The 21,815-nt window shown below is 36.5% G+C and overlaps 1 protein-coding gene across 3 annotated transcripts in view; it reads left to right on the top strand.

Moving 5' to 3' along the window:
- SCAPER (S-phase cyclin A associated protein in the ER) overlaps positions 1–21,815 on the top strand; it is a 164,704-nt gene that overhangs the window by 14,044 nt on the left and 128,845 nt on the right. For all 3 annotated transcript variants that reach the window (XM_074917549.1, XM_074917548.1, XM_074917547.1), the window contains exons 5-7: positions 6,157–6,354; positions 18,310–18,410; positions 19,794–19,910. In XM_074917549.1, coding sequence (XP_074773650.1) covers positions 6,157–6,354; positions 18,310–18,410; positions 19,794–19,910 — 416 coding nt within the window. The remainder of the gene's footprint in view (positions 1–6,156; positions 6,355–18,309; positions 18,411–19,793; positions 19,911–21,815) is intronic.

The following is a 21,815-nucleotide window of genomic DNA, read 5'->3' as shown; positions in this document are numbered from 1 at the left end:
TAATCTCAAGAAAATAAATTTACAAGAACTCTTTCATACAATCTTATCAACCTCATCTTCCTCTCAGTAGGGTGCTGGCAAATCTACATTCAATAAATTTTGGCATCCTGAGAATAAATACACACTTTGTGCTTTCCGGAACTCCAAGGCAAGTTACGGAAACTGTTTTGGAAAAAAAAAAAATTCAGTTTTAATGTCACTTTCAGCATCCACACTGAGTTACTTGAGCTGTAAGAAGGAATATTCCCATGTTTCTTAACTTCAAAGGCATGAAAGCTTTGCATTTTCTGCAGCTGAAGGTTTGAATTGTATGCTGTTGCTACAAGTGAGATAATATGAACTAGCCCCTCTGAATTTTTGCTGTTCTTGGGTGGGTTTTGTTGTTCTAGTGAGGACAAACTTTAGTGTAGGCCAGCTAGATTGTGTCTATATAAGCCATTATTACACCTTGGGTAAACATGCATATTATTTGAGGGGGGTGGTGGGAGACCAATGCAAGCTATTTTTTAGTGTGTTTGTAAACACTATGATTGTTTCTTCTTTTTTTATGTAATGTGTGGTGGTCTGCAAAGTTGTTGAACATAGATTAAATTTTGGATAAGTGTATTGTCAAAGGCTAAGGGCTCTGAGATCCCTTAGAAGATTCAAAAGTAAGTAATACATCTACCCAGCTGAGAATGATCTGTAGAAATTTGCAGGGTTTGAGCTTTAGATCTCTGCTCAGAAAAACTTAATTCTGTGTCCTTGTGTCTTGCCAGTGGAAAGAGGGTTGTGCCTCAACTACTAACCAGAGTGAAAAATTTTCTAAGGCTGAGTTGGAAGCACTAGGCACAAGGAAGTGGAGTTTATGTGACTGAGTATAGCTCCTTCTTGGTGACGATGTGGGATCATTGCATTAGCATTCTTCAGACTACACTGTTAGGAGTATTTTGTCCTGTTGCCTGTATTCCCTCAGAACACCAGAGAGATCGAGAGGTGATAGTCTCTGGAAACTGAGTTTCACTATTACATCACTGTCAACCTGCCTATTTGATCTGGTGAGAAGTACATACTTCTAATAAATATTGTTTATTTAAAACTTAATTCCAGGAAGGGTGAATAATAAAACTATAGCTGTACATCAGCACAGAAATGACAGTCTTGAAAAGTCTGTACCTAATCCAGCATTTCTTGCTTTTCACAGTGAAAGTTTAGTTTGGTTCATTAGAAAATTTACTTAAGATGCTTACAGGTAAAGATTTTGCTGAACAATATACAGATTAACTCAGAAATCCTGCTTGTGTTAAACATTTGTACGGAATATAGCAGTCTATATAAAACATTAGTAGTATCATTATATTAAAAGTTGCCTTTGTTGCAACTCTTAAATTTAAGCAAGTAGTGGCTTTCATTTCAGTAAAGTTGGTGCCAGTCAAACTTGATTAAGTTTGAAAGCAGCTTGCGGAGTTTGATCTTCTTGCATGGAGTTTTGGGAGTGAAGTACCAAACATGGGACATGATTTGCATTCTTCTCTGAAAATTGACTTCTGTTTCCTTGAGTGGCAGGTACCAGGCTGTGACAAATTCAGATATACAGTGTTAGAACTAACTCATATCAGGAACTGAAGATATTATTTCTATGAACTAACCACCACCTTAATGCTTCCCTACTTGTGTGTTTGTGTTTACAAGAAATTTGGTAGTTTAGGGGTTTGCATCCTTTCAAACGTGTTCTATTGGAATATGAGTTAACTGTAAATGTTGCTTAGGTTTTACTTGGACACTGGAAATCTCCTTACAAGGGTAATGTAAGTGCTACAACTTACAGTAGTTAACACAGTTCAACATGCCGTTTTCCTGATTAAAATATGGCTGACATATAAGTGCGAAGATAAATGGTTGCCAAATATAGTAGACAGATAACATTTATTGCTAAATATCAAAACATTTTATATGACACTTAGAGATACATTTGAAAATATATCTTTCAAATAGTGGGAATTATGCACGGTTCCCACTCCAAAACAACTGATCCTTTATATCAACTGTATTAACTGAATGAGTAGAAACCTAATCCCTTTACTAACGTCACATGTTATAAATTCAGGCAGCAAAACTTAGCACTGTTATTTTAATACAGCTTTGAAAAGTGAAGTAAAGAAGACCCTGGGGTACTACAGACTGGCCAGCCTCACCTCTGTGCTCGGCAAGATCACAAAGCAGATCCTCCTGGAAACTGTGCTAGAGCACATGGAAAATAAGGAGTTGACTGGTGACAGCCAGCATGGCTTCACTAGGGGCAAATTGTGCCTGACAAATTTGGTGGCCCTCTATGACAGGGTTACAGTGTTGGTGGACAAGGGAAGAGCAACTGATGTCATGTACCTGGACTTGGGCAAAGTGTTTGACACTGTCCCACACGACGTCCTTGTCTCTGAATTGGAGAGGCATGGATTTGATGGATGGACTACTTGGTGGGTAAGGAACTGGCTGGATGGTCACACTCAAAGAGTTGTGGTCATCATCTTGATGTCCAGGTGGAGAGCAGTGACGAGTGGTGTCCTCAGGGGTTGGGGCTGGGATCAGCACTGTTTAACATCTTTCTGGTGACATGGACAGTGGGGTCGAGTGCACCCTCAGCAAGTTCAACGATCACACCGAGCTGTGTGGTGGGGTGACACGCTGGAGGGAAGGGATCCATCCAGAGGGACCTGGGCAGGCTGGAGAGGTGGGACGTGCAAATCTCATGGAGTTCAGCAAGGCCAAGTGCAAGGTCCTGCCCATGGGCTGGGGCAATCCCAAGCACAAATCCAGTCTGGGCCATGAGTGGATTGAGAGCAGCCCCAGGGAGAAGGACTTGGGGGGATTAGTGGATGGAAAACTGACTGTGAGCCAGCAACGTGTGCTCACAGCCCAGAAAGCCAATGGTACCCTGGGCTGCACCCAGAGCAGTGTGGGCAGCAGGTACAGGGCGGGGATTCTCCTCCTCTGCTTTTGTGAGACCCCCCTGCAGCTGGGGGCACCAAATAAGGGCATGGACCTGTTTGAGTGGGTCCAGAGGAGGCCACAAAGATGATCAGGGGCTGGAGCACCTCCCTTATGGGGACAGGCTGAGAGAGTTGGGGGTGTTCAGCTGGAGAAGAGAAGGCTTCAGGGAGACCTTAGAGCGGCCTTCCTGTACTTAAAGGTGGGGAGGGACCCTTGATCAGTGGGTTAGGGATGATACAAGGGGTAACAGTTTAAAACTGAAAGAGGGTAGATTTAGATTAGATATAAAGAAGAAATTCTTTACTGTGGGGGTGATGATGCACTGGCACAAGATGCCCAGAGGAGCTGTGGCTGCCCCCTCCCTGGCAGTGTTCAAGGCCAGGTTGGACGGGGCTTTGGGCAACCTGGGCTAGTGGAAGGTGTCCCTGTCCATGGCAGGGGCATGGAACTAGACGATCTTTAAGGTCTCTTCCAACCCAGACCATTCTGTGATAAGATTCTGTAGTCAAAGTTGTGTCATTATAAACTGTATTTTAAAGGAGCTGTAAATTAGTATAAGCTTTGCTTTAATGGTTTATGTGCAAGGCATCAGGTAAGGAGCATCTTTTCTCCAGGCAGTTATTTAAGAGATGACTGATGTCATAGAAGGAGAAATATGAAATACTCCCACATATGAAACCCTTCTGAAATTCCTGTTCATTGGTTGTTTGTGACATGCATGTTTTTTGAACATGCCTCTGATGCATACATTAGCTGGGGTTCATCTGGAGTACACTTAGAGCATTTTGAGATATATGTAAGGGTAGTAGAGATGTTAGTATGATTATCGTAAATCAGGTTCCCATTCTTCCCTGCCTTACAGAAAAATTAGGATCTGAGAACCAACACAGGTGAGAGAATAACCATTTTGACAGCACTGTGTCTACCTCCCTAATTACAAAGCTTAAATTGCTGTGTTTAATGCTGTGTGGTACCGCCTGTCAGAGCACTGGGGAGCATAAGCAGACTGGAACCCAGAGAGGCAGGCTACTGAGGAAACAGGGCTCTGGAATTTATTAAAGAGTTTTGTAGATTCTACCTTCATGTCCGGGTTCAGTTCTCTTGTAATGGGAAGCAGTGTTTATGGTGTAAAGTTATCAAATAAGGCCTCTAAAATGTTGAGAAGAAAGGCATTTATATTCTTAACTACAGGGACTGAAAAATCATTTGGTTATTGCCTACTTTCTCATTCTGTAATTTGAGCATGAGAAATACGAGTTCATTTGCATGTAACCTACACATGCAGGGAACTTTTGTAGCTTAGGTACTATTTGTTGGAGTTCAAGAGGAATCCACAGAAAACAAAGATCCTCTTAAGGAGAACAAGGATAATGTTCTTTAGACTTTGTACAATCTTTGGGTCTCTCTTCTACATATTACATCACAAAAATATTATTATAGCTCTTCCTTAAAAGTACTTTTGTAAGTCCATCCAAAACTATGCTACAGTCCTGATTACCTCATGCTGCCTGTGGTCTAAAATGACTTTTCTGTAAGAGTTCTCTGTCTCCAAGTGTAAACTTACCTGCCATCAAACTCATCTTTTGGCACAAGGAAATAATTTTTCCCACCTTTTTACACAAGGGACAAAAAGGCTTGAATACCAGTCAGTCGTTTTGCTGTTTACAGTATTTCTGGTTTGTGATTAGATATTCTAATTATAAATACATGTACTGACTTGTGCAATGTTGATTTTGATTGTTTTTATTCAATCACTGGAAATAGAGTTTTTAGAATGGAATTTTGCAGTAATCCCTACAAAGTGCACTCATGTAAGAACTGATTTTCTGGAGATCTGTGCCACAGTGGACCAGTGCATTCAAGGTGCCGCTAAAGTGAATGCATTAATGAACACAAACACACACACACCCCCCTGACTATTGTACCTGTAGCTACTACCTCCATCACAAAATGGTACACAGCTGGGTATCACTTTGGGTTTACTGGAGGTGCTTATCCACCTGGCTGCTATGGAATGCAGAAGCTTATAGCAGTCTGGCAAGGTAGCAGGATTTTTCCGTTTTTTGTTGTGGGAGAGAATTTTGAGTTTAGTGAGGACAGTGTCATGGGGCCAAGTGCTGATTTGGTATTTTCAGCCAAATAGGCATTCTTCAGAATCCTTTGGAATATCCTGTGTGGATGAGTGACAGTCTATCTTTGTCAAGGAGAACTATCCCCGTATGAGTGGCTAAGCTGAACACACAAGGTCAGCAGATGCATAACACTGAGGTGGCATAACAGTACTTCCAAGTAGGTGCGTAGCTGTTCCTGTCTGTGCCAGCATTTGTGAAGGCAGTTGGGTGTTCTGCTCCCATGACATCAACCATATTGGCAGTCCTCTGCATCTGTGCAGCAAAGCAGTACTAGATCAGTTAGTCTGCATATTAACACTAAAAATCAAAACAGATTTGTTGTAGTTAAAGCTGTTAAATTACAGCTTGAAACAGCATGAGGACATTTGCAGACTTGGTGTAAGTAGGAGCAACTTGATTCATTGGCACAGCACTTAACGTTGGCTTGAATTGAGCTTGCAATGTTAACAATATGGTGAGTGGAAATCTTAGTGCAAGTAGTCTTCTAAAGTGTGAAAGCTTCCTTTTGTAACTAATTCGGTGCTTGCTGGCATCTCCTCTGCAGTGTAGCCATAACCTATCTATCATAGCCACATCAGCATTTCACTGACATTAATGCTCATATATGAGAATGAGGGTTTAAAACCAATAAAGTCATATGTAATGTCTTGGTAATAGAATTTAACTGTGATGGAATATTCCTGGTATGATTATTAGTAAAATGTTATTTTAATCTCTGGATACACATAGTTATCCTGACACGTAATATGGGATATATGATTAGAAAATGCAACTTTCCAGTGTGCTAAGGAGCAGAATATCTTTGTACTGTTGTGCAACGTGAATGTTGGGTTATAAATGTTAAAGAAACAATCTAGTTCTATGTAGCTGCTGCTTATATGTAAGATAAGAAAGTGTGTTTTAAAAAGCTCAAGTTGGTAGGATGATGTAGTCTTCTTCAGTGAAAAATTTCTTGTTTACAAATGTTTGAATAAGTTGAAAAATGTGTGTTGCACAGAAACCCAACCCCTTACAGCACTTATGTTTGTTGTTTTCCGTTTTATCTCGTTTTTTTCAGAGCACTACCATAGACTGTAAATTAACAGCAGCAGCAGCTGGAGATAAAAACTTTGACAAAAGCCCAACAAAAACAAGGCAGCCTCGAAAAGTTGATCTGCGAGCTCGATACTGGGCATTTCTTTTTGACAATCTCAGGCGGGCAGTTGATGAAATCTATGTTACATGTGAATCGGATCAGAGTGTAGTAGAATGCAAGGTAAGTTTTCAGCTGTTCCTTGCCTGTTGTCAAATGGCTCTTATCATGCTCTTTTTTTATTTTACAAAAAAGCCAAATGAGGAATTAGAGCTTGAGAAACATGTTACTTTTTATTTAGTGAAGGCTTCTAAATAGGAAAACTGATGGCATTCAGATTTAAGAAGATGCTTTCATCTTAGGCAGTGACTAAAGTGTATAAAACTTGTAGTGATGTACATAATGTTATTAGATTTCAGTTTTTTGATGAAAACATTTTTTTTATTGAGTTCTGATTTTGTTAATTTTCTGACTGAATGCAAATTTATTTTTTCCCTGTGATGTTCTTTACTGTAGGTGGCACTGTTGTGATTCAGCCTTTTCCACATTTGTTTGCTTCCTGTTAAGTGGCTTAATGATACATTGCTCCCTTTTTGCAGCGGTAGTTACCACTCTTCTAATTTGCTCTGTGGTGTTAAGAAAGTGATTGGGGGTGAAGTGTAAAAAATGTCTGGTTGGGATGTCACTGTAAGGCATGCTTCCTAACTTCAAATAACCTGTGTTTGTAATAACTTGTTGATCTGTTTTACATTTTATGAATATTTTCTAGTAGATCTGTAGAAAGACCATTGTCATATAATAAAAGCCAGTCATTCTTTAGAAACGGAATTTATCGCAAGCGTTAAGAGAAGCCAGAAGAATATGTTATGAAAGAAATGTTAAAGATGAGACTTCTGTTTTCATATGAAACATGGCTGAAAACTCAACACATCCTGGAAAAGATTATTTAATCACTGTAAAAAATTACATATATCAATTTAAGTAAACTTTTTTCTTATCATATGCATGTAGTTCTCTGCTGTAATCAGACACGGCCAAATTGACTTTGAGATTAGCGTACAAATACATTTCATTGAAAGCAGGTTTGAAAACTGAACAGTAGCTAGAGGCTTCCAAATTGCTGGTTGGTCTAACACAATTTAACATTTTGTTACTGAACTGTCTTCCTGCTTAGGAAACTTCTCTGGAGAATTTTTTGGTTTAAGAAGATCAGTCAGCCATGCATTGTAATTAGATTACCATTTTAGACTTTTGTGACTTGAACAGAAGCGGATTTGTATTATTATCACATATTTTTGGGGTTAGATATCATTCAGCATTTTAATTGTGCTACTTGGTCTGTTCTTGGATGGAGATATTATATAGCCTAAATGAAAAGTCTTCATTTTAGTAGATGCTTGACAATGGTATATGTGTCTCCGTGTATCAGATTACTTGTTTGCAAAACAGAGGTGGAAAAAGCAAAAATGAGTAAACAGGGGAGTCCATCGTCATGTTGTAAAGCTTAGGTAGTATTCATGTTGCTTTTACCTTTTAAAAGATTATCTTAGCACAAAAAAGTGTCTTACCCAAGTAGCTGGAATATGCATTTGTGCTATGGTCTTTTGTTTGTGAGATTTTCTTTTAAAGGTTACTTTTAAATGATGATGATTACTCTATTGATAAATTACTAAAATTTCTGTTAATTAAGCTATGAAGTATAAAAGTGTTGGACTTTGCAAATTAATTTTGCTAATAAAGTTTCACTTCTCTCAATACTCATTTATTTTGGGGTGGTTATTGTTGACAGATACAGTCCAGTTTCTACCAGAGGTGAAGTTGTCAGTGTGTTCTAGCTAATCACAGCGGCATATCTTAACTGCTGTCTTTTGAAGTGAGGGCTTTACATAGCTCTTAATACATAGTATATAACATTTTTGGTGTTGCATACATAGGCATCAACCAGGGAGTGATCAAACTTGTCATTATCGTAGAGGTTTGTTTTAATTTTGGATGTAATATTAGTGATAACAAACAATGTATCCTTGTGGAAACTGCTCATCTTCCTCACCTTTGGTCCTGAAAAGCCAGTTCTTGCTGTCCTCCATCAACTGAAAATATCTTGTCTAAGTGCAGCTTTGATTTTATGGAATTTATAGAAAGCATTTACTGTAGTACCTCACACTTTTAGGAGTTGATAAATTAAAATTGTGATCTAGTCTCAAGAGCTCAATTGGCAAATGATATTTATTAAGAAACACTCAGGTGACATTGTTTCAAGAATTCATGTAGATTAGAGAAGGCCTGTGTCCTGCCTTAAAATAGCTTAACACTGTCTTTAGTTTGACCGTTACAATTTGTCCATGTGTGACTCAGGTGAATAATCATCATTTGTTTATCTAAAACGCTTGTTTTATTGCCTTGGCTTTGGTGGTCCTATATGCATTGCTATCATGTTAGTCCCAAGCACCAGATTTCATACTCTATATTGACTGTTCTGATTGTGTCTGGTCAGATCTTGCAAGATCTCTGGTTGTGCTTTTTCTTGCTACTTGAAAACATTAAAGCAATGAACACAATCTGGTGCCCTGTTTTGTGTCAGCATAGGTGCCCACTCTTGCAGGAAGGATGGCTCTAGCAAGGTCTACGTGTTAGTCCAGGGACGGCTCTGACTACTTGAACGTGCAGGATTGGGAGGATGCAAAGTGATTTTATGCCTATGAATGAGGCATATGTGAATAGTAGCATAGTATGAGGCATCCTATGAATTCTCTGTGGTCTAATGATCTATCTCCCTAACTCTTCTATTGTTGGTAGAATACCAATAATGCAGATGTGGCATGGCAAAATATGTTAAGTTGCATTGGCGGGAAAATAATGTATATAATGTGTATAATCCTTTTCTTAGGCTTCTGGACTTAGGACACCAAGTTCAGTGCAGTCATACTATGTGTCTTGCCTCTCCTTGTATAGCCATGATTTTCTGACATCCCTGCCATAACTTTTAAAATCAGTGGAACAATTTAAATTAATTTAGTCATTAGAGATTTCATGAGAGTAGGTGACTAGCTTGGAAGAAGACATCCTGTTATGGTTCTGTAACAAGACTAGTAGTATTGAGTAGCTGACATAGCACTTAGAGATATGGTGAAGTTGGGAACTGTCAGTGTTAAGTTAATGGTTGGACTGGATGATCTTCAAGGTCTTTTCCAACCTAGATGATTCTGTGATTCTGGTTCACATTGCAGAAAAAAATGCCATTCAATCTTTATTAGATGCTAGGGAATTCAGAGAGAGAACAAGAGAACATGAATGCACCAACTGAGGGAATAGGGATTGTGTGTGGTTGCTTTTTGTTTTGTTGGGGTTTTTATGTTTCTTAAATAAGAATGAACTGAAATACATGTCATTATGTAATGTCTGGCACCAGAGAAACTAGTAAGGTGATCATGGGAAAACAAGCTCCACTAGACCCACAGTTTGCAGAACGACTTAAGCTTTTTTCACTTGGTGGTTTGTTGTGGGGGCTTTGTTTTTGTTTGTTGTTGGCTTTCTTTTTTTCTATCTTTAGACAGGAATTAAGCTAATTCTTATGCTTTTTCTATTTTTATGTATGACACTACTGGTCTTCTGAATATTTCAATTTTAAGATGAAAATTTTGTTTATAATAAACTTTTACTAAAGCTCATTTAAATATGAGAATGGATTAGCTTCACTTTTATGTTCTTTTTTTGCAAATGATTTACACTACACAGAAAAGTATCTTGTTAAAATGTTACAAGAGATACCAGCAGATACAACAGGTCAGTTGAAAATGGATTTATGTATTTCTGCTATACCTAAAGACTTGAGAGGATTTTGATAAATAAGAATTCCATATTGCCATGTTTACTTTTCAAACTAGTTTGACAGAATATTTTGTTTGTTAGCTTTTTTCATGGAAAAAACGTTTTTACTACTGGACATATGTGAGAAACAATATTAAATAAGGAATCAAAATGGTTAAAGTGTTAACTCTTCCTTCTTTGTTTTTTATGTGGGATTTTGAAAAATCCTTTTTATAAAGATAAATCCATGTAATCAAAAACTTCCTTAATTTCAACTTTTGAAGTGATATCTTCTCAAACTTAGGTCCTGGTGAAATGGGCATGTGCTGTTCTATTGAAACATTTTAGTTGTATAAAGATTGTCTTAAAAGAAGACCCATGTAAAAATGAAATGTGACAATTTATGGCATTGAAAACCTTCAGATTAACCTAGTATAAAAGTGGGGGGTTTAATTTATTTTGTAGCTTTTGCTCTCTTGTATTCTTACAAGTTGGTATAGTTTTATTGATTACATTGTCACTGAAGATAATGTTTGATGCTCCCAAATCGGAAAGGGCTCTAGTGGCTGGTTGTGGTTGAAACTGCAGACGAAAGGGTTGTGGTAAGGATACAAACAGGGGAAATGTGTGTAAGAGGATCAGTGGTTGTGTATATTTTCTCTCAGCTTTGGGCACTGCTGAAGTTGGTATTTTGTTATTGATTTGGAATTGAGAACTCTCAAATCATGTATAGAAGAGATATATGGATATGGCTTTGATGCTTTGTATATAAAGATATAATGAAAATGGTTGAATTTCTAAAATAAATAAAGAGTTCTCAGGTTTAAGCTGTACATAAGTCTGTGCAATAATGATAGAGATTAGATATATTCTAATAGATTTGGTTGTAACCTTCAACATTTCAAAACAAATTGTATGGGTATTCTATACGTTAGCTAGGTTTCTGTGTGTCTAATGTTTATATTAATATTTTATTACCTGGTATTTTTAGGTTTGAGTGGCAAGCTTAGTCAGAAAGAATAATGCTTTTAGATCTCTTTCTATATGCTAAAAGGAATTAAGCCCAGAATTATTTTTAGACAGAAGAAGGCAGATTCTGTAGTCAGTTTTGGTGACTGGAATTTTAGTTAATTCCAAAATGGGGAAATGTGTCTTCTGCTGCTATTCTTTTATGATCTTTAGGTGTTTCAGCAACTGAGTTTATTTAAATTTAGCTATGTGTGGGTGTATATATATATAAAAAAAAAAAAACCAACAACATACCACATATTTATATAGAACTCTTACTGATAGAGTTTGAACAACTGGATCCAGCAGCTAAGGGCAGAGTAAGTCTAGAAGAATCTCAAACTACTTTGAATTTAATTGTTGGGGTTTTTTCCTCCTAGGCTTCAGCTTTTTTTTCCTTTCATAAAACCTGTGTTTTTGTTATGTAAAAATTTAGTTCTGTATTCTTTTTAAGTTGCTGTTTAGCATTACTTAATGCTTGTACAAACTTCTGTCTTTCCACCTAGCATTACTTCTCTGTATATTTCTGTAAGGTTTTGGCACAGGTTTTTTGTTTCCTTGTTTCTAAAGCTTACAGATCCTTTTTTAAATCAGTCTACCTTGAATATAGTTCAGTGAAAACAGATTAATTCTGCTTGAGATTCTTATTGCCTCTTATGAAATTGAAAATTCAGTAATAAAGTTCTGTTCTGATTCTTATAGTGCAGGATACTCTCAAGAGGCAGGTAAAGCTTTTCCCTTAAAAGGTTTGACACACTGCATGATGTTATTATGTGAAAGAACCAGCTGAAACAACTTTAGTTAAGGCCTTCTAGTCAGGGTGATATCTGTGAGAGAGTTTGAGTTGATTGAAGGCCTCCCAGAAGGAGAGAGGAACTTACTTCATTAGTGTCCCTTGCTGAGAACATCTTGTGAGGGCTGCTTTTGGTTCTGGGTATGCTAATCTAATGATTTCAATCTATGCATGCAGACTGAGAGCCATGGTCACGCAGGCTGATTACTGGCTTTTAAAACAGCCAAGAAAATAAAACTTTCTAAATGTGTTGGAGCTGAAGGTAGAAAACCCAAGATTTTCCTAACTGCAGTGAAATCTGCAATAATTCAGTATAATAGGATCTTGATCCTATTTCCACTGATAAGAACCAATTCAACTCTGTCCATTTTACTTTTTTTGGAGAATAAGTTTTGATTTTACTTTTTCTTCCCATACTCTTCAGTTTTACAAATGTGAAAAGTACCCGGTTCCAGGGAGGAAAAAATACAGAATCAGGGTTTGATATTTAAGGATTTGTGGGAGAGATAATTTGTTATATGTGAACTTCACTTCTTTCCTTGTAGTTCTACAAACCCTAAGAACCCCAAGAAGGATTATGAAGTAATTTATTTCCTTAACACAGGCCTCTAAGTATTCTGTTAGGTACATTATTCTTGTTCCTGTGTCCTGGAATCCTCTGGGTCTCTGGGTGAAAAAAATGTTGGCTTCCCAAAGAGTTAAAAACCCCCAACCTAAACCAACCTAAACTGCAAAATCTGTGTTTTTTAATTAAGATTTATTCAGCATCTTTTGCTTTTTACACTTAAATTCTTCTAATTGCTAATTATTTCCTGTTAGAGTCCTCTATTAAGTGTACTTCTATCAATCTTGTAATCATTTTGAGCATTAACTCAATGCCTAGGTGTACTGATGTCTTCATTCTTTGAACCTCTGGAACATTTCCAGTTAGGAGAATTTCAGCACGGAATGAACTCTATTCTGTATGATTGACTCTATTTTCTCTTTATTCAGTAAACCCAAGGTGATTATGAGTTTCCCTGAAAGCCTAAGCAAATGATTTACATATTAGAACATGTATAATTCTTTTTTCTGTGTTTCTGACAAGACAGTCTTTCAGATTAATAGGGTTTTATGGAAAGTATATTCAAATTGTTTGAGAAGGTCTAATTCTGCAGTTGTAATATGTCAGAGTTATGCTAGGCTGCCATTTATGACTCAATTGTAAAAAACAAATGTCTTCTATTTCTGAATTTTGAGATATTTAGGAAGAGTATGTTTATGTTTCTTTCTAAATAAATACCCTGTGACCGTATCGTGGCATTCAATGCCAAGTGAAAATCTCTTTCGTGAGCATTCCTTCTGCCTCTTTTTGGACACTTACATTTTCATTGTTGTCATCTTCTGCAGATGAGTCAGCAATGAAGGACAGGAAAATGGGGTAATGATTGGGCGTTCAGTCTTACAGATGGAAATGGATGAGATCTTTCAGAATGGTAACCTATTCCAAAAAGTCAGATACTGAAAAGCTGACTTCTCTTCTAGTTGGCAGTCTAGATAATCTATTCCTGCCGCTCCATGCTTTGCGACATGTATATATATAAAAATAATTTTTTAAAACTTTTTTTGTGTAAATAAATTGTGTGATTAAGTCCCTGCATGTGCCCTCTGGCTGCTACATTCATTCTTACAGAGAAAATACACTTGGTAGTGCTGACGCTTCTCAGGAGCACATCCTTGGCACATAGTGGATTATGGCTGTCATGTTGTAGGTGAATCAATGAGGAACAAGCTGAGGCCAGATATGGTTGGTGCATTTAACACTTGGATCTAGGAGGCCATGTGTTCCTGCAGCTTTACTGTCTAGAGTTAGCTGCTTAGTGGCTTCTGCAAGGCTAGTGTGAGATTATTTAAAAAGGCATAGTAATTCGGAGAACTGTAGTTACTGAAAAATTACTCAGTTTTTCTTTTTTTTGCATCTGTTTTAAAGTTGGGTTTTTTTTTAAATAATATCTGCCATGTACTGAAGTTGGTATAATGAGAGTCCTTTGGCTAGAGGAGCTGCTTCCTTTCATCCTCTCCCAAAGTTGTAAGAACCACTTTGGCAATCATTATGTTTAATCAAACCCCAGAACTGGCTTTAAATGTTTGTAATTCAACTGTACAAAAAAGGCTACAAGGAATTTTTTGAAGCAATTTTTGTGTCAAATTACTGAAACACCCAGTTAACCTTAAACACATAAATTTGAATGAAGAAAGAAGGAACTTAGGTTGCCTGCTAAAAGTGTACTCCAGTAGTAGAAAATGGAGTTTATTTTGGTAAATACATAATCCCAAATATTTGGTATAGATAATGAAACAATATAAAGCATGCATAGTTTGTGAAGTAAAACACACATTTCTAGCCTTGATAATAATATAAAGTACAGATGTGGTGACGGAGTTAATTTCTCTGACATGCATTCTACTATTTTTAAACTTTTAGTTCAATAACTGATTGAAATAGCTGGTTGAAAGTTTCAGTTTAAAACCCAAAGAGATAAAAATTTCAGTTTTGAATTCTAGTAAGCTTAAAATTCTACAATCTTCCATGCTTCCCTGTTCTCCTCCTCTTTATTTGAGAACGGGAGAATAAATGGAGAAGATGAGTCTTCAAAGCCGTTACGGGGTTTCAAAACAAAGTGAACTTCTGTTTTTAAGTATTATAACAGGCCTGTCTAGGACCCAAGTCAAGATTGTTCTGATTCAGGAATACAGGATTATTCTGATGTCGCTACTACATATAATAGCGATCGTTATTGATTGCAAAGTAATTAATATGATCACCCAGTTGAAGAGACCAGAAGTACAACTTTAAGATAAATACATAGAAACCAAGTTAATGACTGAGAGCTGGAGAAAAGGAGGAAAAGCACAAAAAAAGCTTTTTGATGTACAGGTCTATTGATCAGAGAATTGAACAGAGGGGAGAAAGAAACAGGAGACGTATTGTGAGTGTTTTAAATTTTATGTCTGACTTTCCTTTAAGTGTTGTTTTTTAACAGCATTGCTCGCTTTTTTAGTTTGAACTGGCTCTTTAAAAATCGTATAGGATGGATATGACCTTGAAAAATAATGGGATTTAAAATTGTTTTGACTCTAGTGCAGCCGTAGTCTACCCCATAAAGGTTCCTTTTTGTCAGCACCTTCTCAAGTGGTACAAGTTTCCACTGCTTCAGCACCACAGGGTATATCTGCTACACTCGGTACCGTAGGTGAGCTAGAGAGCTGTATTGATGTCCAGGACCCCAGAGCCCTGCACGCCAGTATTGTGTGTCAGTAGGACAAAGGGATGGCGCCAACCGTCCTGCTGTATGCGCCAGTAACTAGAATTAATTACAAACCAATCGAATCCGTTGCAGCCAATTGGTAAACTAATTGGTAATTTTAGCTGTACATCTATATGTAGTTATCTGGATGCCTGTAACGGCGCTTTCAGAGCCACTTTTGTTCTGCTTCATCCTGCTTGACAAAATGGCCCTCATAGCTTTAGGGAGAAAGATGTGCATCAGTGAATATGGGGCCGCTCCAGCTGCTTGTCTTGTTTGTATTCCCTTGTTCGTAAAACATGAGTCGGGTTACAGCTGCATGGTTCTGCTCTGATCATTTCTGATAACATGTAGCTAAACATTCCTTAAAATAGGTTAGGCCATTTATTCTATTTTTTTTCCTGTGCCAGCTAACTTCAAAAATATAACTCATATTCAGATTTATTCTTTTTTTTTTTATTGTTGTTGTGAGGAATATCTCAGTGACAGACTTGAAAAGCAAATGATTCAGAATTAAATTTTGCTTTCTATGCTCTTATTGTTAGTAACAGTCAGCACAACTTAGTATGGGCTAACCTAAATGGACATGAATTGAATTAGAAAGCTGAAATTTTATTAGTGAAACTGAAAAAAGAACTGGCTAAAATACTTGACTTGTTCATTTCTTGTACCAGACTTTACTTAAGAATTACTTTGGTGCTGTAAACCAACTGCCTTGTAAGAAAGATTTTTGTTAGCTTTTTTGTGGAATATTTCAAAACAAAGAGCAACTTTTACATCAGCAGTGGTATTCTGTTTGATTTCCCTTGTGTTTGACTTTCTTGTGACTTTTCCCTTGTAACAGGCAGCATATGCTCTCTATCATATGTACTAGTTAAAAGGATACTTATGTGAAAACGGAAGCTGAATTTCAAACTTGCATTTGTGTTAAACAAAAGGAATAACCACCCATATAATTTTAGATGAAAAAGCATTTTGCATTAATTAGAGGTCCTTTTCCAATTAAAAGTAAAGATGAATGGGATGTGATGTTACAAAAATGTGTGTTAGTTACCTATACTATAGGAGAGTGTTTTCACTATTTTCAGTGTTTTGCTGTTAACATTTGTAGTTATACACTTAAGAACCAATATCTTTTCGTTTGTAATTGTTCCCAAAATGTTTCTAAGTAATAATTACTTACTTTGAGCGGCAAATTTCTCTTAATAGCAGGAATGATTTTGACATTGTAAAGAATTTGCAAAACAGAAACACTTTGTCATCAGTGTTTTTTCATCTACTATAGAATTATGTCTATACTTTAAACTCTGCATGTGAAGCTGATGTAAGTTTTCATACAATTCAAGGTCCATTTATGGATCAGCATGTTGTCATAGTGTACAGTATACATTTTTCTTGTCTTTGAAAGAGTATGAAAGCTTCTATTTCTGATTGATGTGATCTTGAACTGTCTCCTTTACAAATGCATTAACATGCTTTGTTGGGTGATAATCAGCTCTGCTGAGAAGGTGTCTTATGCCTGTTGGCTGTGATGGTCTGCGTGTTTTTTGTCACATTCAATAAATAATTTTTGAGTTTATATGTGGAATAGAAGTGATTTCCTAGCTTCCTGCATAGTAAAGAATTGATCTTTCTCTACCAGTGACAGCAGATAACTATAGTTTGCTCAGGGAACAAAACTAAGTGTTTAATCATACAGACTTTTGCTTTGTTTTGCTGTGAAAAAATGTCAGTATTGTCTGAGTAAAGACTGTGGGATCCCAATTTAATCTTTTATTGTTTCTGTATGTAGTCTGACCTTACGATAGTTACTACACTTGTATATTTGACCAAACTGGAAATCAGTAGAGTCAATAATTTCTGAAAGTTAAGAACATTTTTGTCAGAAACAAGTCTTCTAGTTCTCTACTGTTCAGCCCCTAGCGTTTTATCTATGAATTTCTTCCTGATCCAATGTGAAGTCAAGTTAATTTTATACATCCTTTCATTTTGGAGATCAACACATAATTTACAAGATTCTAACTACTTAATCAAGATTTTGCAATATTTTGAATAAAACTCCATCACGCCCACATAATTTTTGACTGTGTACCCAGGAATTATGGGATAGACTAGATAGCTCTGAAGATCCCTCTCAGTTGTGTTATGATAATGTGTAAATCTTTAAAGCCATAAAATATGTTCTTGACTACAGTTTTCAGTGATTAATTCACATAAAAATGTGTAAATTCTTTGCTGACTCCTTATAGTTCAAAAGTAATTTTTAAAATGGTAAAAAGGGAATGAGTTTGTAATGGTCAAGAAGTGTAATCTGGGTATTGGAGTTGTAAGGTCTGGACATGTAATTACCCCATAGACAAGAATGTGCAATTAATGGCTTTTTCACTTGTTAAGGTGTACTAATTGGAGAAGAGAATGTAAACTTTATATCTTGCAGCTTATGTTGTTTATTTCTCAGTAAGTTCATGTCAGAGATTATGATTTTATAAACCAAGTGTAATGCTGCAGTCTTTCTCTTTTTGCCTCTCAAAATATCACCATAGGAGTCTTTTTGATTAAAAACTGCTTTATTAGTACAGTAGTTCTGATAATCTCATGTGACAGTAGAATGTCTGTCGTTAATCTGAACATGTACAAGTAGACATCATTGGAAAGTTCTACCCACTTGAAAGTCTGTAGGAAGGATACGGTTTGCTGAGGCAACTTCAGAGGCATAAGAACAGTTTTTTTCTAATGCAGGGATCCCAGTATTCTCCAGAAAGAATTCCTTCTGTCTGATGCAGTTGCCTTTGTGTAGCTTGGTGTATTTTTACTTCATAAACAGATTAATCGTGACATTTTTACTCTTCCACAGGTCTGTCAGGTTTTACAGACAGTTTTGCTTATGTGATGAAGTATGTCCAGCACATTTTAAAAGATAGCAACTCTGCCAAAAATATCCTGAAACAGTGATACTTATGTTAGGAATTATTTTCTTGCTGAATATTGCTATTTTGTCCTTAGACACTGGTGCTCACAGAGATCTTCAAAAATGTGCATTTTTTTGGTAGGAGAAATGTTTCAATGTTCACATGAAAATCTTAACTATCTGGGCTTTTTTGTTTTCAGGATTTTTCTTTGATTTATTTTTTTATGAGAGCCCTACAGACTAGTAAATTTCCTACTTTCTTTTCAGTTCCTTGCTTGGGGTGGAGAGAGGATTGTTTTTTAAATACAAAGGTTGATGTAATTGTTGCTTTTCAGGAAGTCCTGATGATGCTTGATAACTATGTAAGGGACTTCAAAGCATTGATTGACTGGATACAGCTACAGGAGAAGTTAGAAAAAGCTGATGCTCAAAGCAGGTAATTAGATATATATATATTTTTTTTAAATCTACATCCAAATACTGTCTCATAATACATTTCATTTTGTAACAGAGATTCTGCAAATAGAACCAATTTTATTATTTGCTCTGGGGCATCAGAAAGGAAATTTTTCTTTTGGACACAATTGGTGTGAGGACCCGAACCCAGAGGAGATTTTATCCTCCCTGGTAGTCATCAGTGAACAGCTGTGCTGGAAATGGTAAATGGTTTAGTAGTGTCAGAAAGGTAACTGATCATGTCATTACAGTTTGTGCCTGATGCTGAATTTGTGCCTTGGTGCCTAAGTTGTAGCTTTGAGAGGTAAATGAGAAGTAAGATTTTGCTGATACAATTTGTGCTTGTAGAAGTGGGATCCCTGTAGTAAGTGTGGAGTAATATACTCTAGTTGTTCCACTTTCCTTTGTTAGGCAGTGAGCTCAATCACCCGTCTGCCTATGAAGAGAAAAAAAAGTAGGCCAAATGTGATAGTGGTTTTAGTAGTTGATTATACATTGTTGATCCTGCTAGTAGTACTGAACCAGTTAAAAAATAATGTCTGTAAGCGCTTTTCTGAATCTGTCTTCAGCAGCACTGGGTTCTTCAAGTTTGATTTTTTTAATTGTCAGTTGTAATTTTCATGTAATCAGATAGCTTCAGGAGCAAGAGTTAAAAAAGAAAAGGAGAATAGTGTCTGCTTCAACGAAATGCGTAATGAAACTGCTACCCTGACTTCCACCTCAAACTGTCTGGATGAGAACAGTTTATGTTAGTGGCAGTTAACTTAAATCAACCTGTTCAGTTATCTTTGCAAGTACACATTTATCAGTAAATGTTATTGCTGGCACAGTTAGGTATGCCAGTAGTATAATAGAAGAGTGGATGGTGATATATTTGGTTAATTCCAAAGTTTTTTAATGTACTCTAGATATTTGATACCTATATTAACCAAAGCATCATTTAAACTGTATTGAGTGCTGTGTTGTACAGGACAGGGAAATGTAGGGTCCCTGTTACATGTTACTGTCACTAGAACTAGAGGATATTTCCAGTCCTACCCCTGATCCTTTCCTTTTAACTGGTTGGTTTGATGTTTGGTCCTACACTGACATTTAAAATAAGCATTGTAGTCTTCAGAGTATGCATTATTTTTGATATGGGTCTGGCTAATACATTTTGGAGTTGGTGTAGAAATATTTGCTAAGATGTATGATTAAATTCAGTGCTATTTGTTAATACTTTATACTTAAGTTAACTTTAACTTTTCTTAACTTGAATACATTAATACTTTATAGCATTTTTCAGTGGTGTTTTTCTTTTAAGGTGATAGAGGAATAGTTACTGTGATTTTTATTTTTAAACTTTCATTTCCTGAATTTGCAGACCTACTTCATTAGCCTGGGAAGTAAAGAAAATGTCTCCGGGACGCCATGTGATTCCAAGTCCATCAACAGATAGAATTAGTGTGACATCAAATGCTCGAAGAAGTTTAAATTTTGGGTATGAAACCAGATCATAAGTTTATTAAAGCTAAAATAAGGATTCATTCGAAGCAGAGTTCACAAATACACTATTTTTCTGTAGTAATCAGTACACTGTTTTGCTGTTTATTGAATCATATATGCAGTTATTTATATTCATGGAAGAAAAGCATGTGGTGTGTAAAAGAAAATCCTATCAAGGACTTAATTTTTTACTTACTTTGTTATATATTTAATTACTGGTCATTCCAAAGATCTAAAGATAACTTACAATTAGTGTATTTCATGTTATCTGTTTCTTACTTTCTTCCCACTAAAAAGCAAAGGTCAGAATGTAAAAATCGGCATGTTAAAATTGCCAGTGTATGCCCTGTGAATGGCCAGCTGAGTCTGCAGAAGTACATATAGGTCAAAAAAAGTGCAGGTAAAGCAAGAGTATTGTGATTCTGACAAATAGCAAAACTGATATTGGTTTAAATATAGAGCATATTATATACAACAGTAAAGCATCTTTTACTTATTAAAATGAAAATGGCTGTTTGAAAGCAGTTCAACAAAAATGGGCAGAAACACCCGTTTAGAGCAGTGCTGTCAGGTGCTGTTTCAGCTCTGGAGAGCATGTATATGTCCAACTTAAATCTTTCTCAGGGTGTGTTTTTAAGTTCATGCAGGTTTGTTGGGATCTAGGGCATATACTGTACTGTTTCGTAAGTGGTTATGATGGCCTCAGCAAAGAGGTAACATTAGAATATTGATCAGTACATCTGACTACTGAGCTCTCTTGAATTTTGAATATCAAACATTTCTACAGAAATACCATTAAGAGTGTTTGGTGGAAAAATTGCTCCAACAGTGCTAGTCTCTTTTGACAACATTTGAGAGGTGTGTGCTTAAATGCATTGATGGGAGTGCATGAGGAGCAAATGTACACAAGTAGTCCAATTAAAAATTTGAATCTGGTGGAAATCAGTGCTTTTATTTTTATTAGAACCCAAACAACAGCTCAGCATAATGAAGTCTTCCAGCTCAGCTTTTTTTTTGTATGTAATTACATGTTGTATTGTTGCTGGAGCTGTTCTATTCACCATCACAGGCTGATGATGAGCAGCTGCGTTAAAGCAGCTAATAACAGGATGAGCTTTCTCTGCTTCAGATGTGCAAACTTTTCCTTCTTAGTCTGCTTGTATATCTCAAAGGCAATACTAGACAGCTACAATATTTTGTGTGTGGTTGAGAAAATAAGATAGAAAATAAGGGTTTAGACATACTTGGTACTATGGAAATTTTTGACAGAATGCTAGGAATTTTTAGGAAAAGAATAGAGGACAGAAGAGGTGGTGGTGGTTGTACCACTGTAGAAATTCATACTAAATGACTCTTACTTTTGGTCATCTTCATCTCTTCCCAAAAGCAGTGTAGAAAAAGTATAGAAACTGGAAACAGGAACAATCAGAAGTATGCAACAGTATTGATGCAAAAAGAAAATAATTTGGAGAAGACATAAGAAGAAGGGTATGATAAATAAAATCACTTCCAAAGAAGATGAGTAGGAAAATTTTGTTCATTTTTCATGAGAAGGAATTAGGAGTACTAATTGAAATGATCAAACACAAAGCTTAAAATGACAGAAATGTTTTTGTAGACTTGGTATGTAGAATTTGTAATTACGTGATGCTTTGGATGCCAAAAGCATAAACGACTTGAGAAATTAATATCACAAAGATTAAAGCCCATCTTTAGTTATTAAACACAAAGATATGTTTAATAAATTACAACAACTTTTCAGGGTAAATCACTGCAATCTGGAGAATATGCCAAAGAAAAAGTCATTCTGTGCTGCACAGTTGTGCTAGTCCCTTTACTGGGCTGTATGGAACTGTCAGAGACAGGATATGGGGCTTGGCCTCTATTCCTCATTTCCTCA

This window comes from Athene noctua, chromosome 13, assembly GCF_965140245.1.
Source record: "Athene noctua chromosome 13, bAthNoc1.hap1.1, whole genome shotgun sequence".
Taxonomy (NCBI): domain Eukaryota; kingdom Metazoa; phylum Chordata; class Aves; order Strigiformes; family Strigidae; genus Athene; species Athene noctua.
Note: the sequence above shows the minus strand (reverse complement) of the source record. Positions and strands in the feature narration are given on the sequence as shown.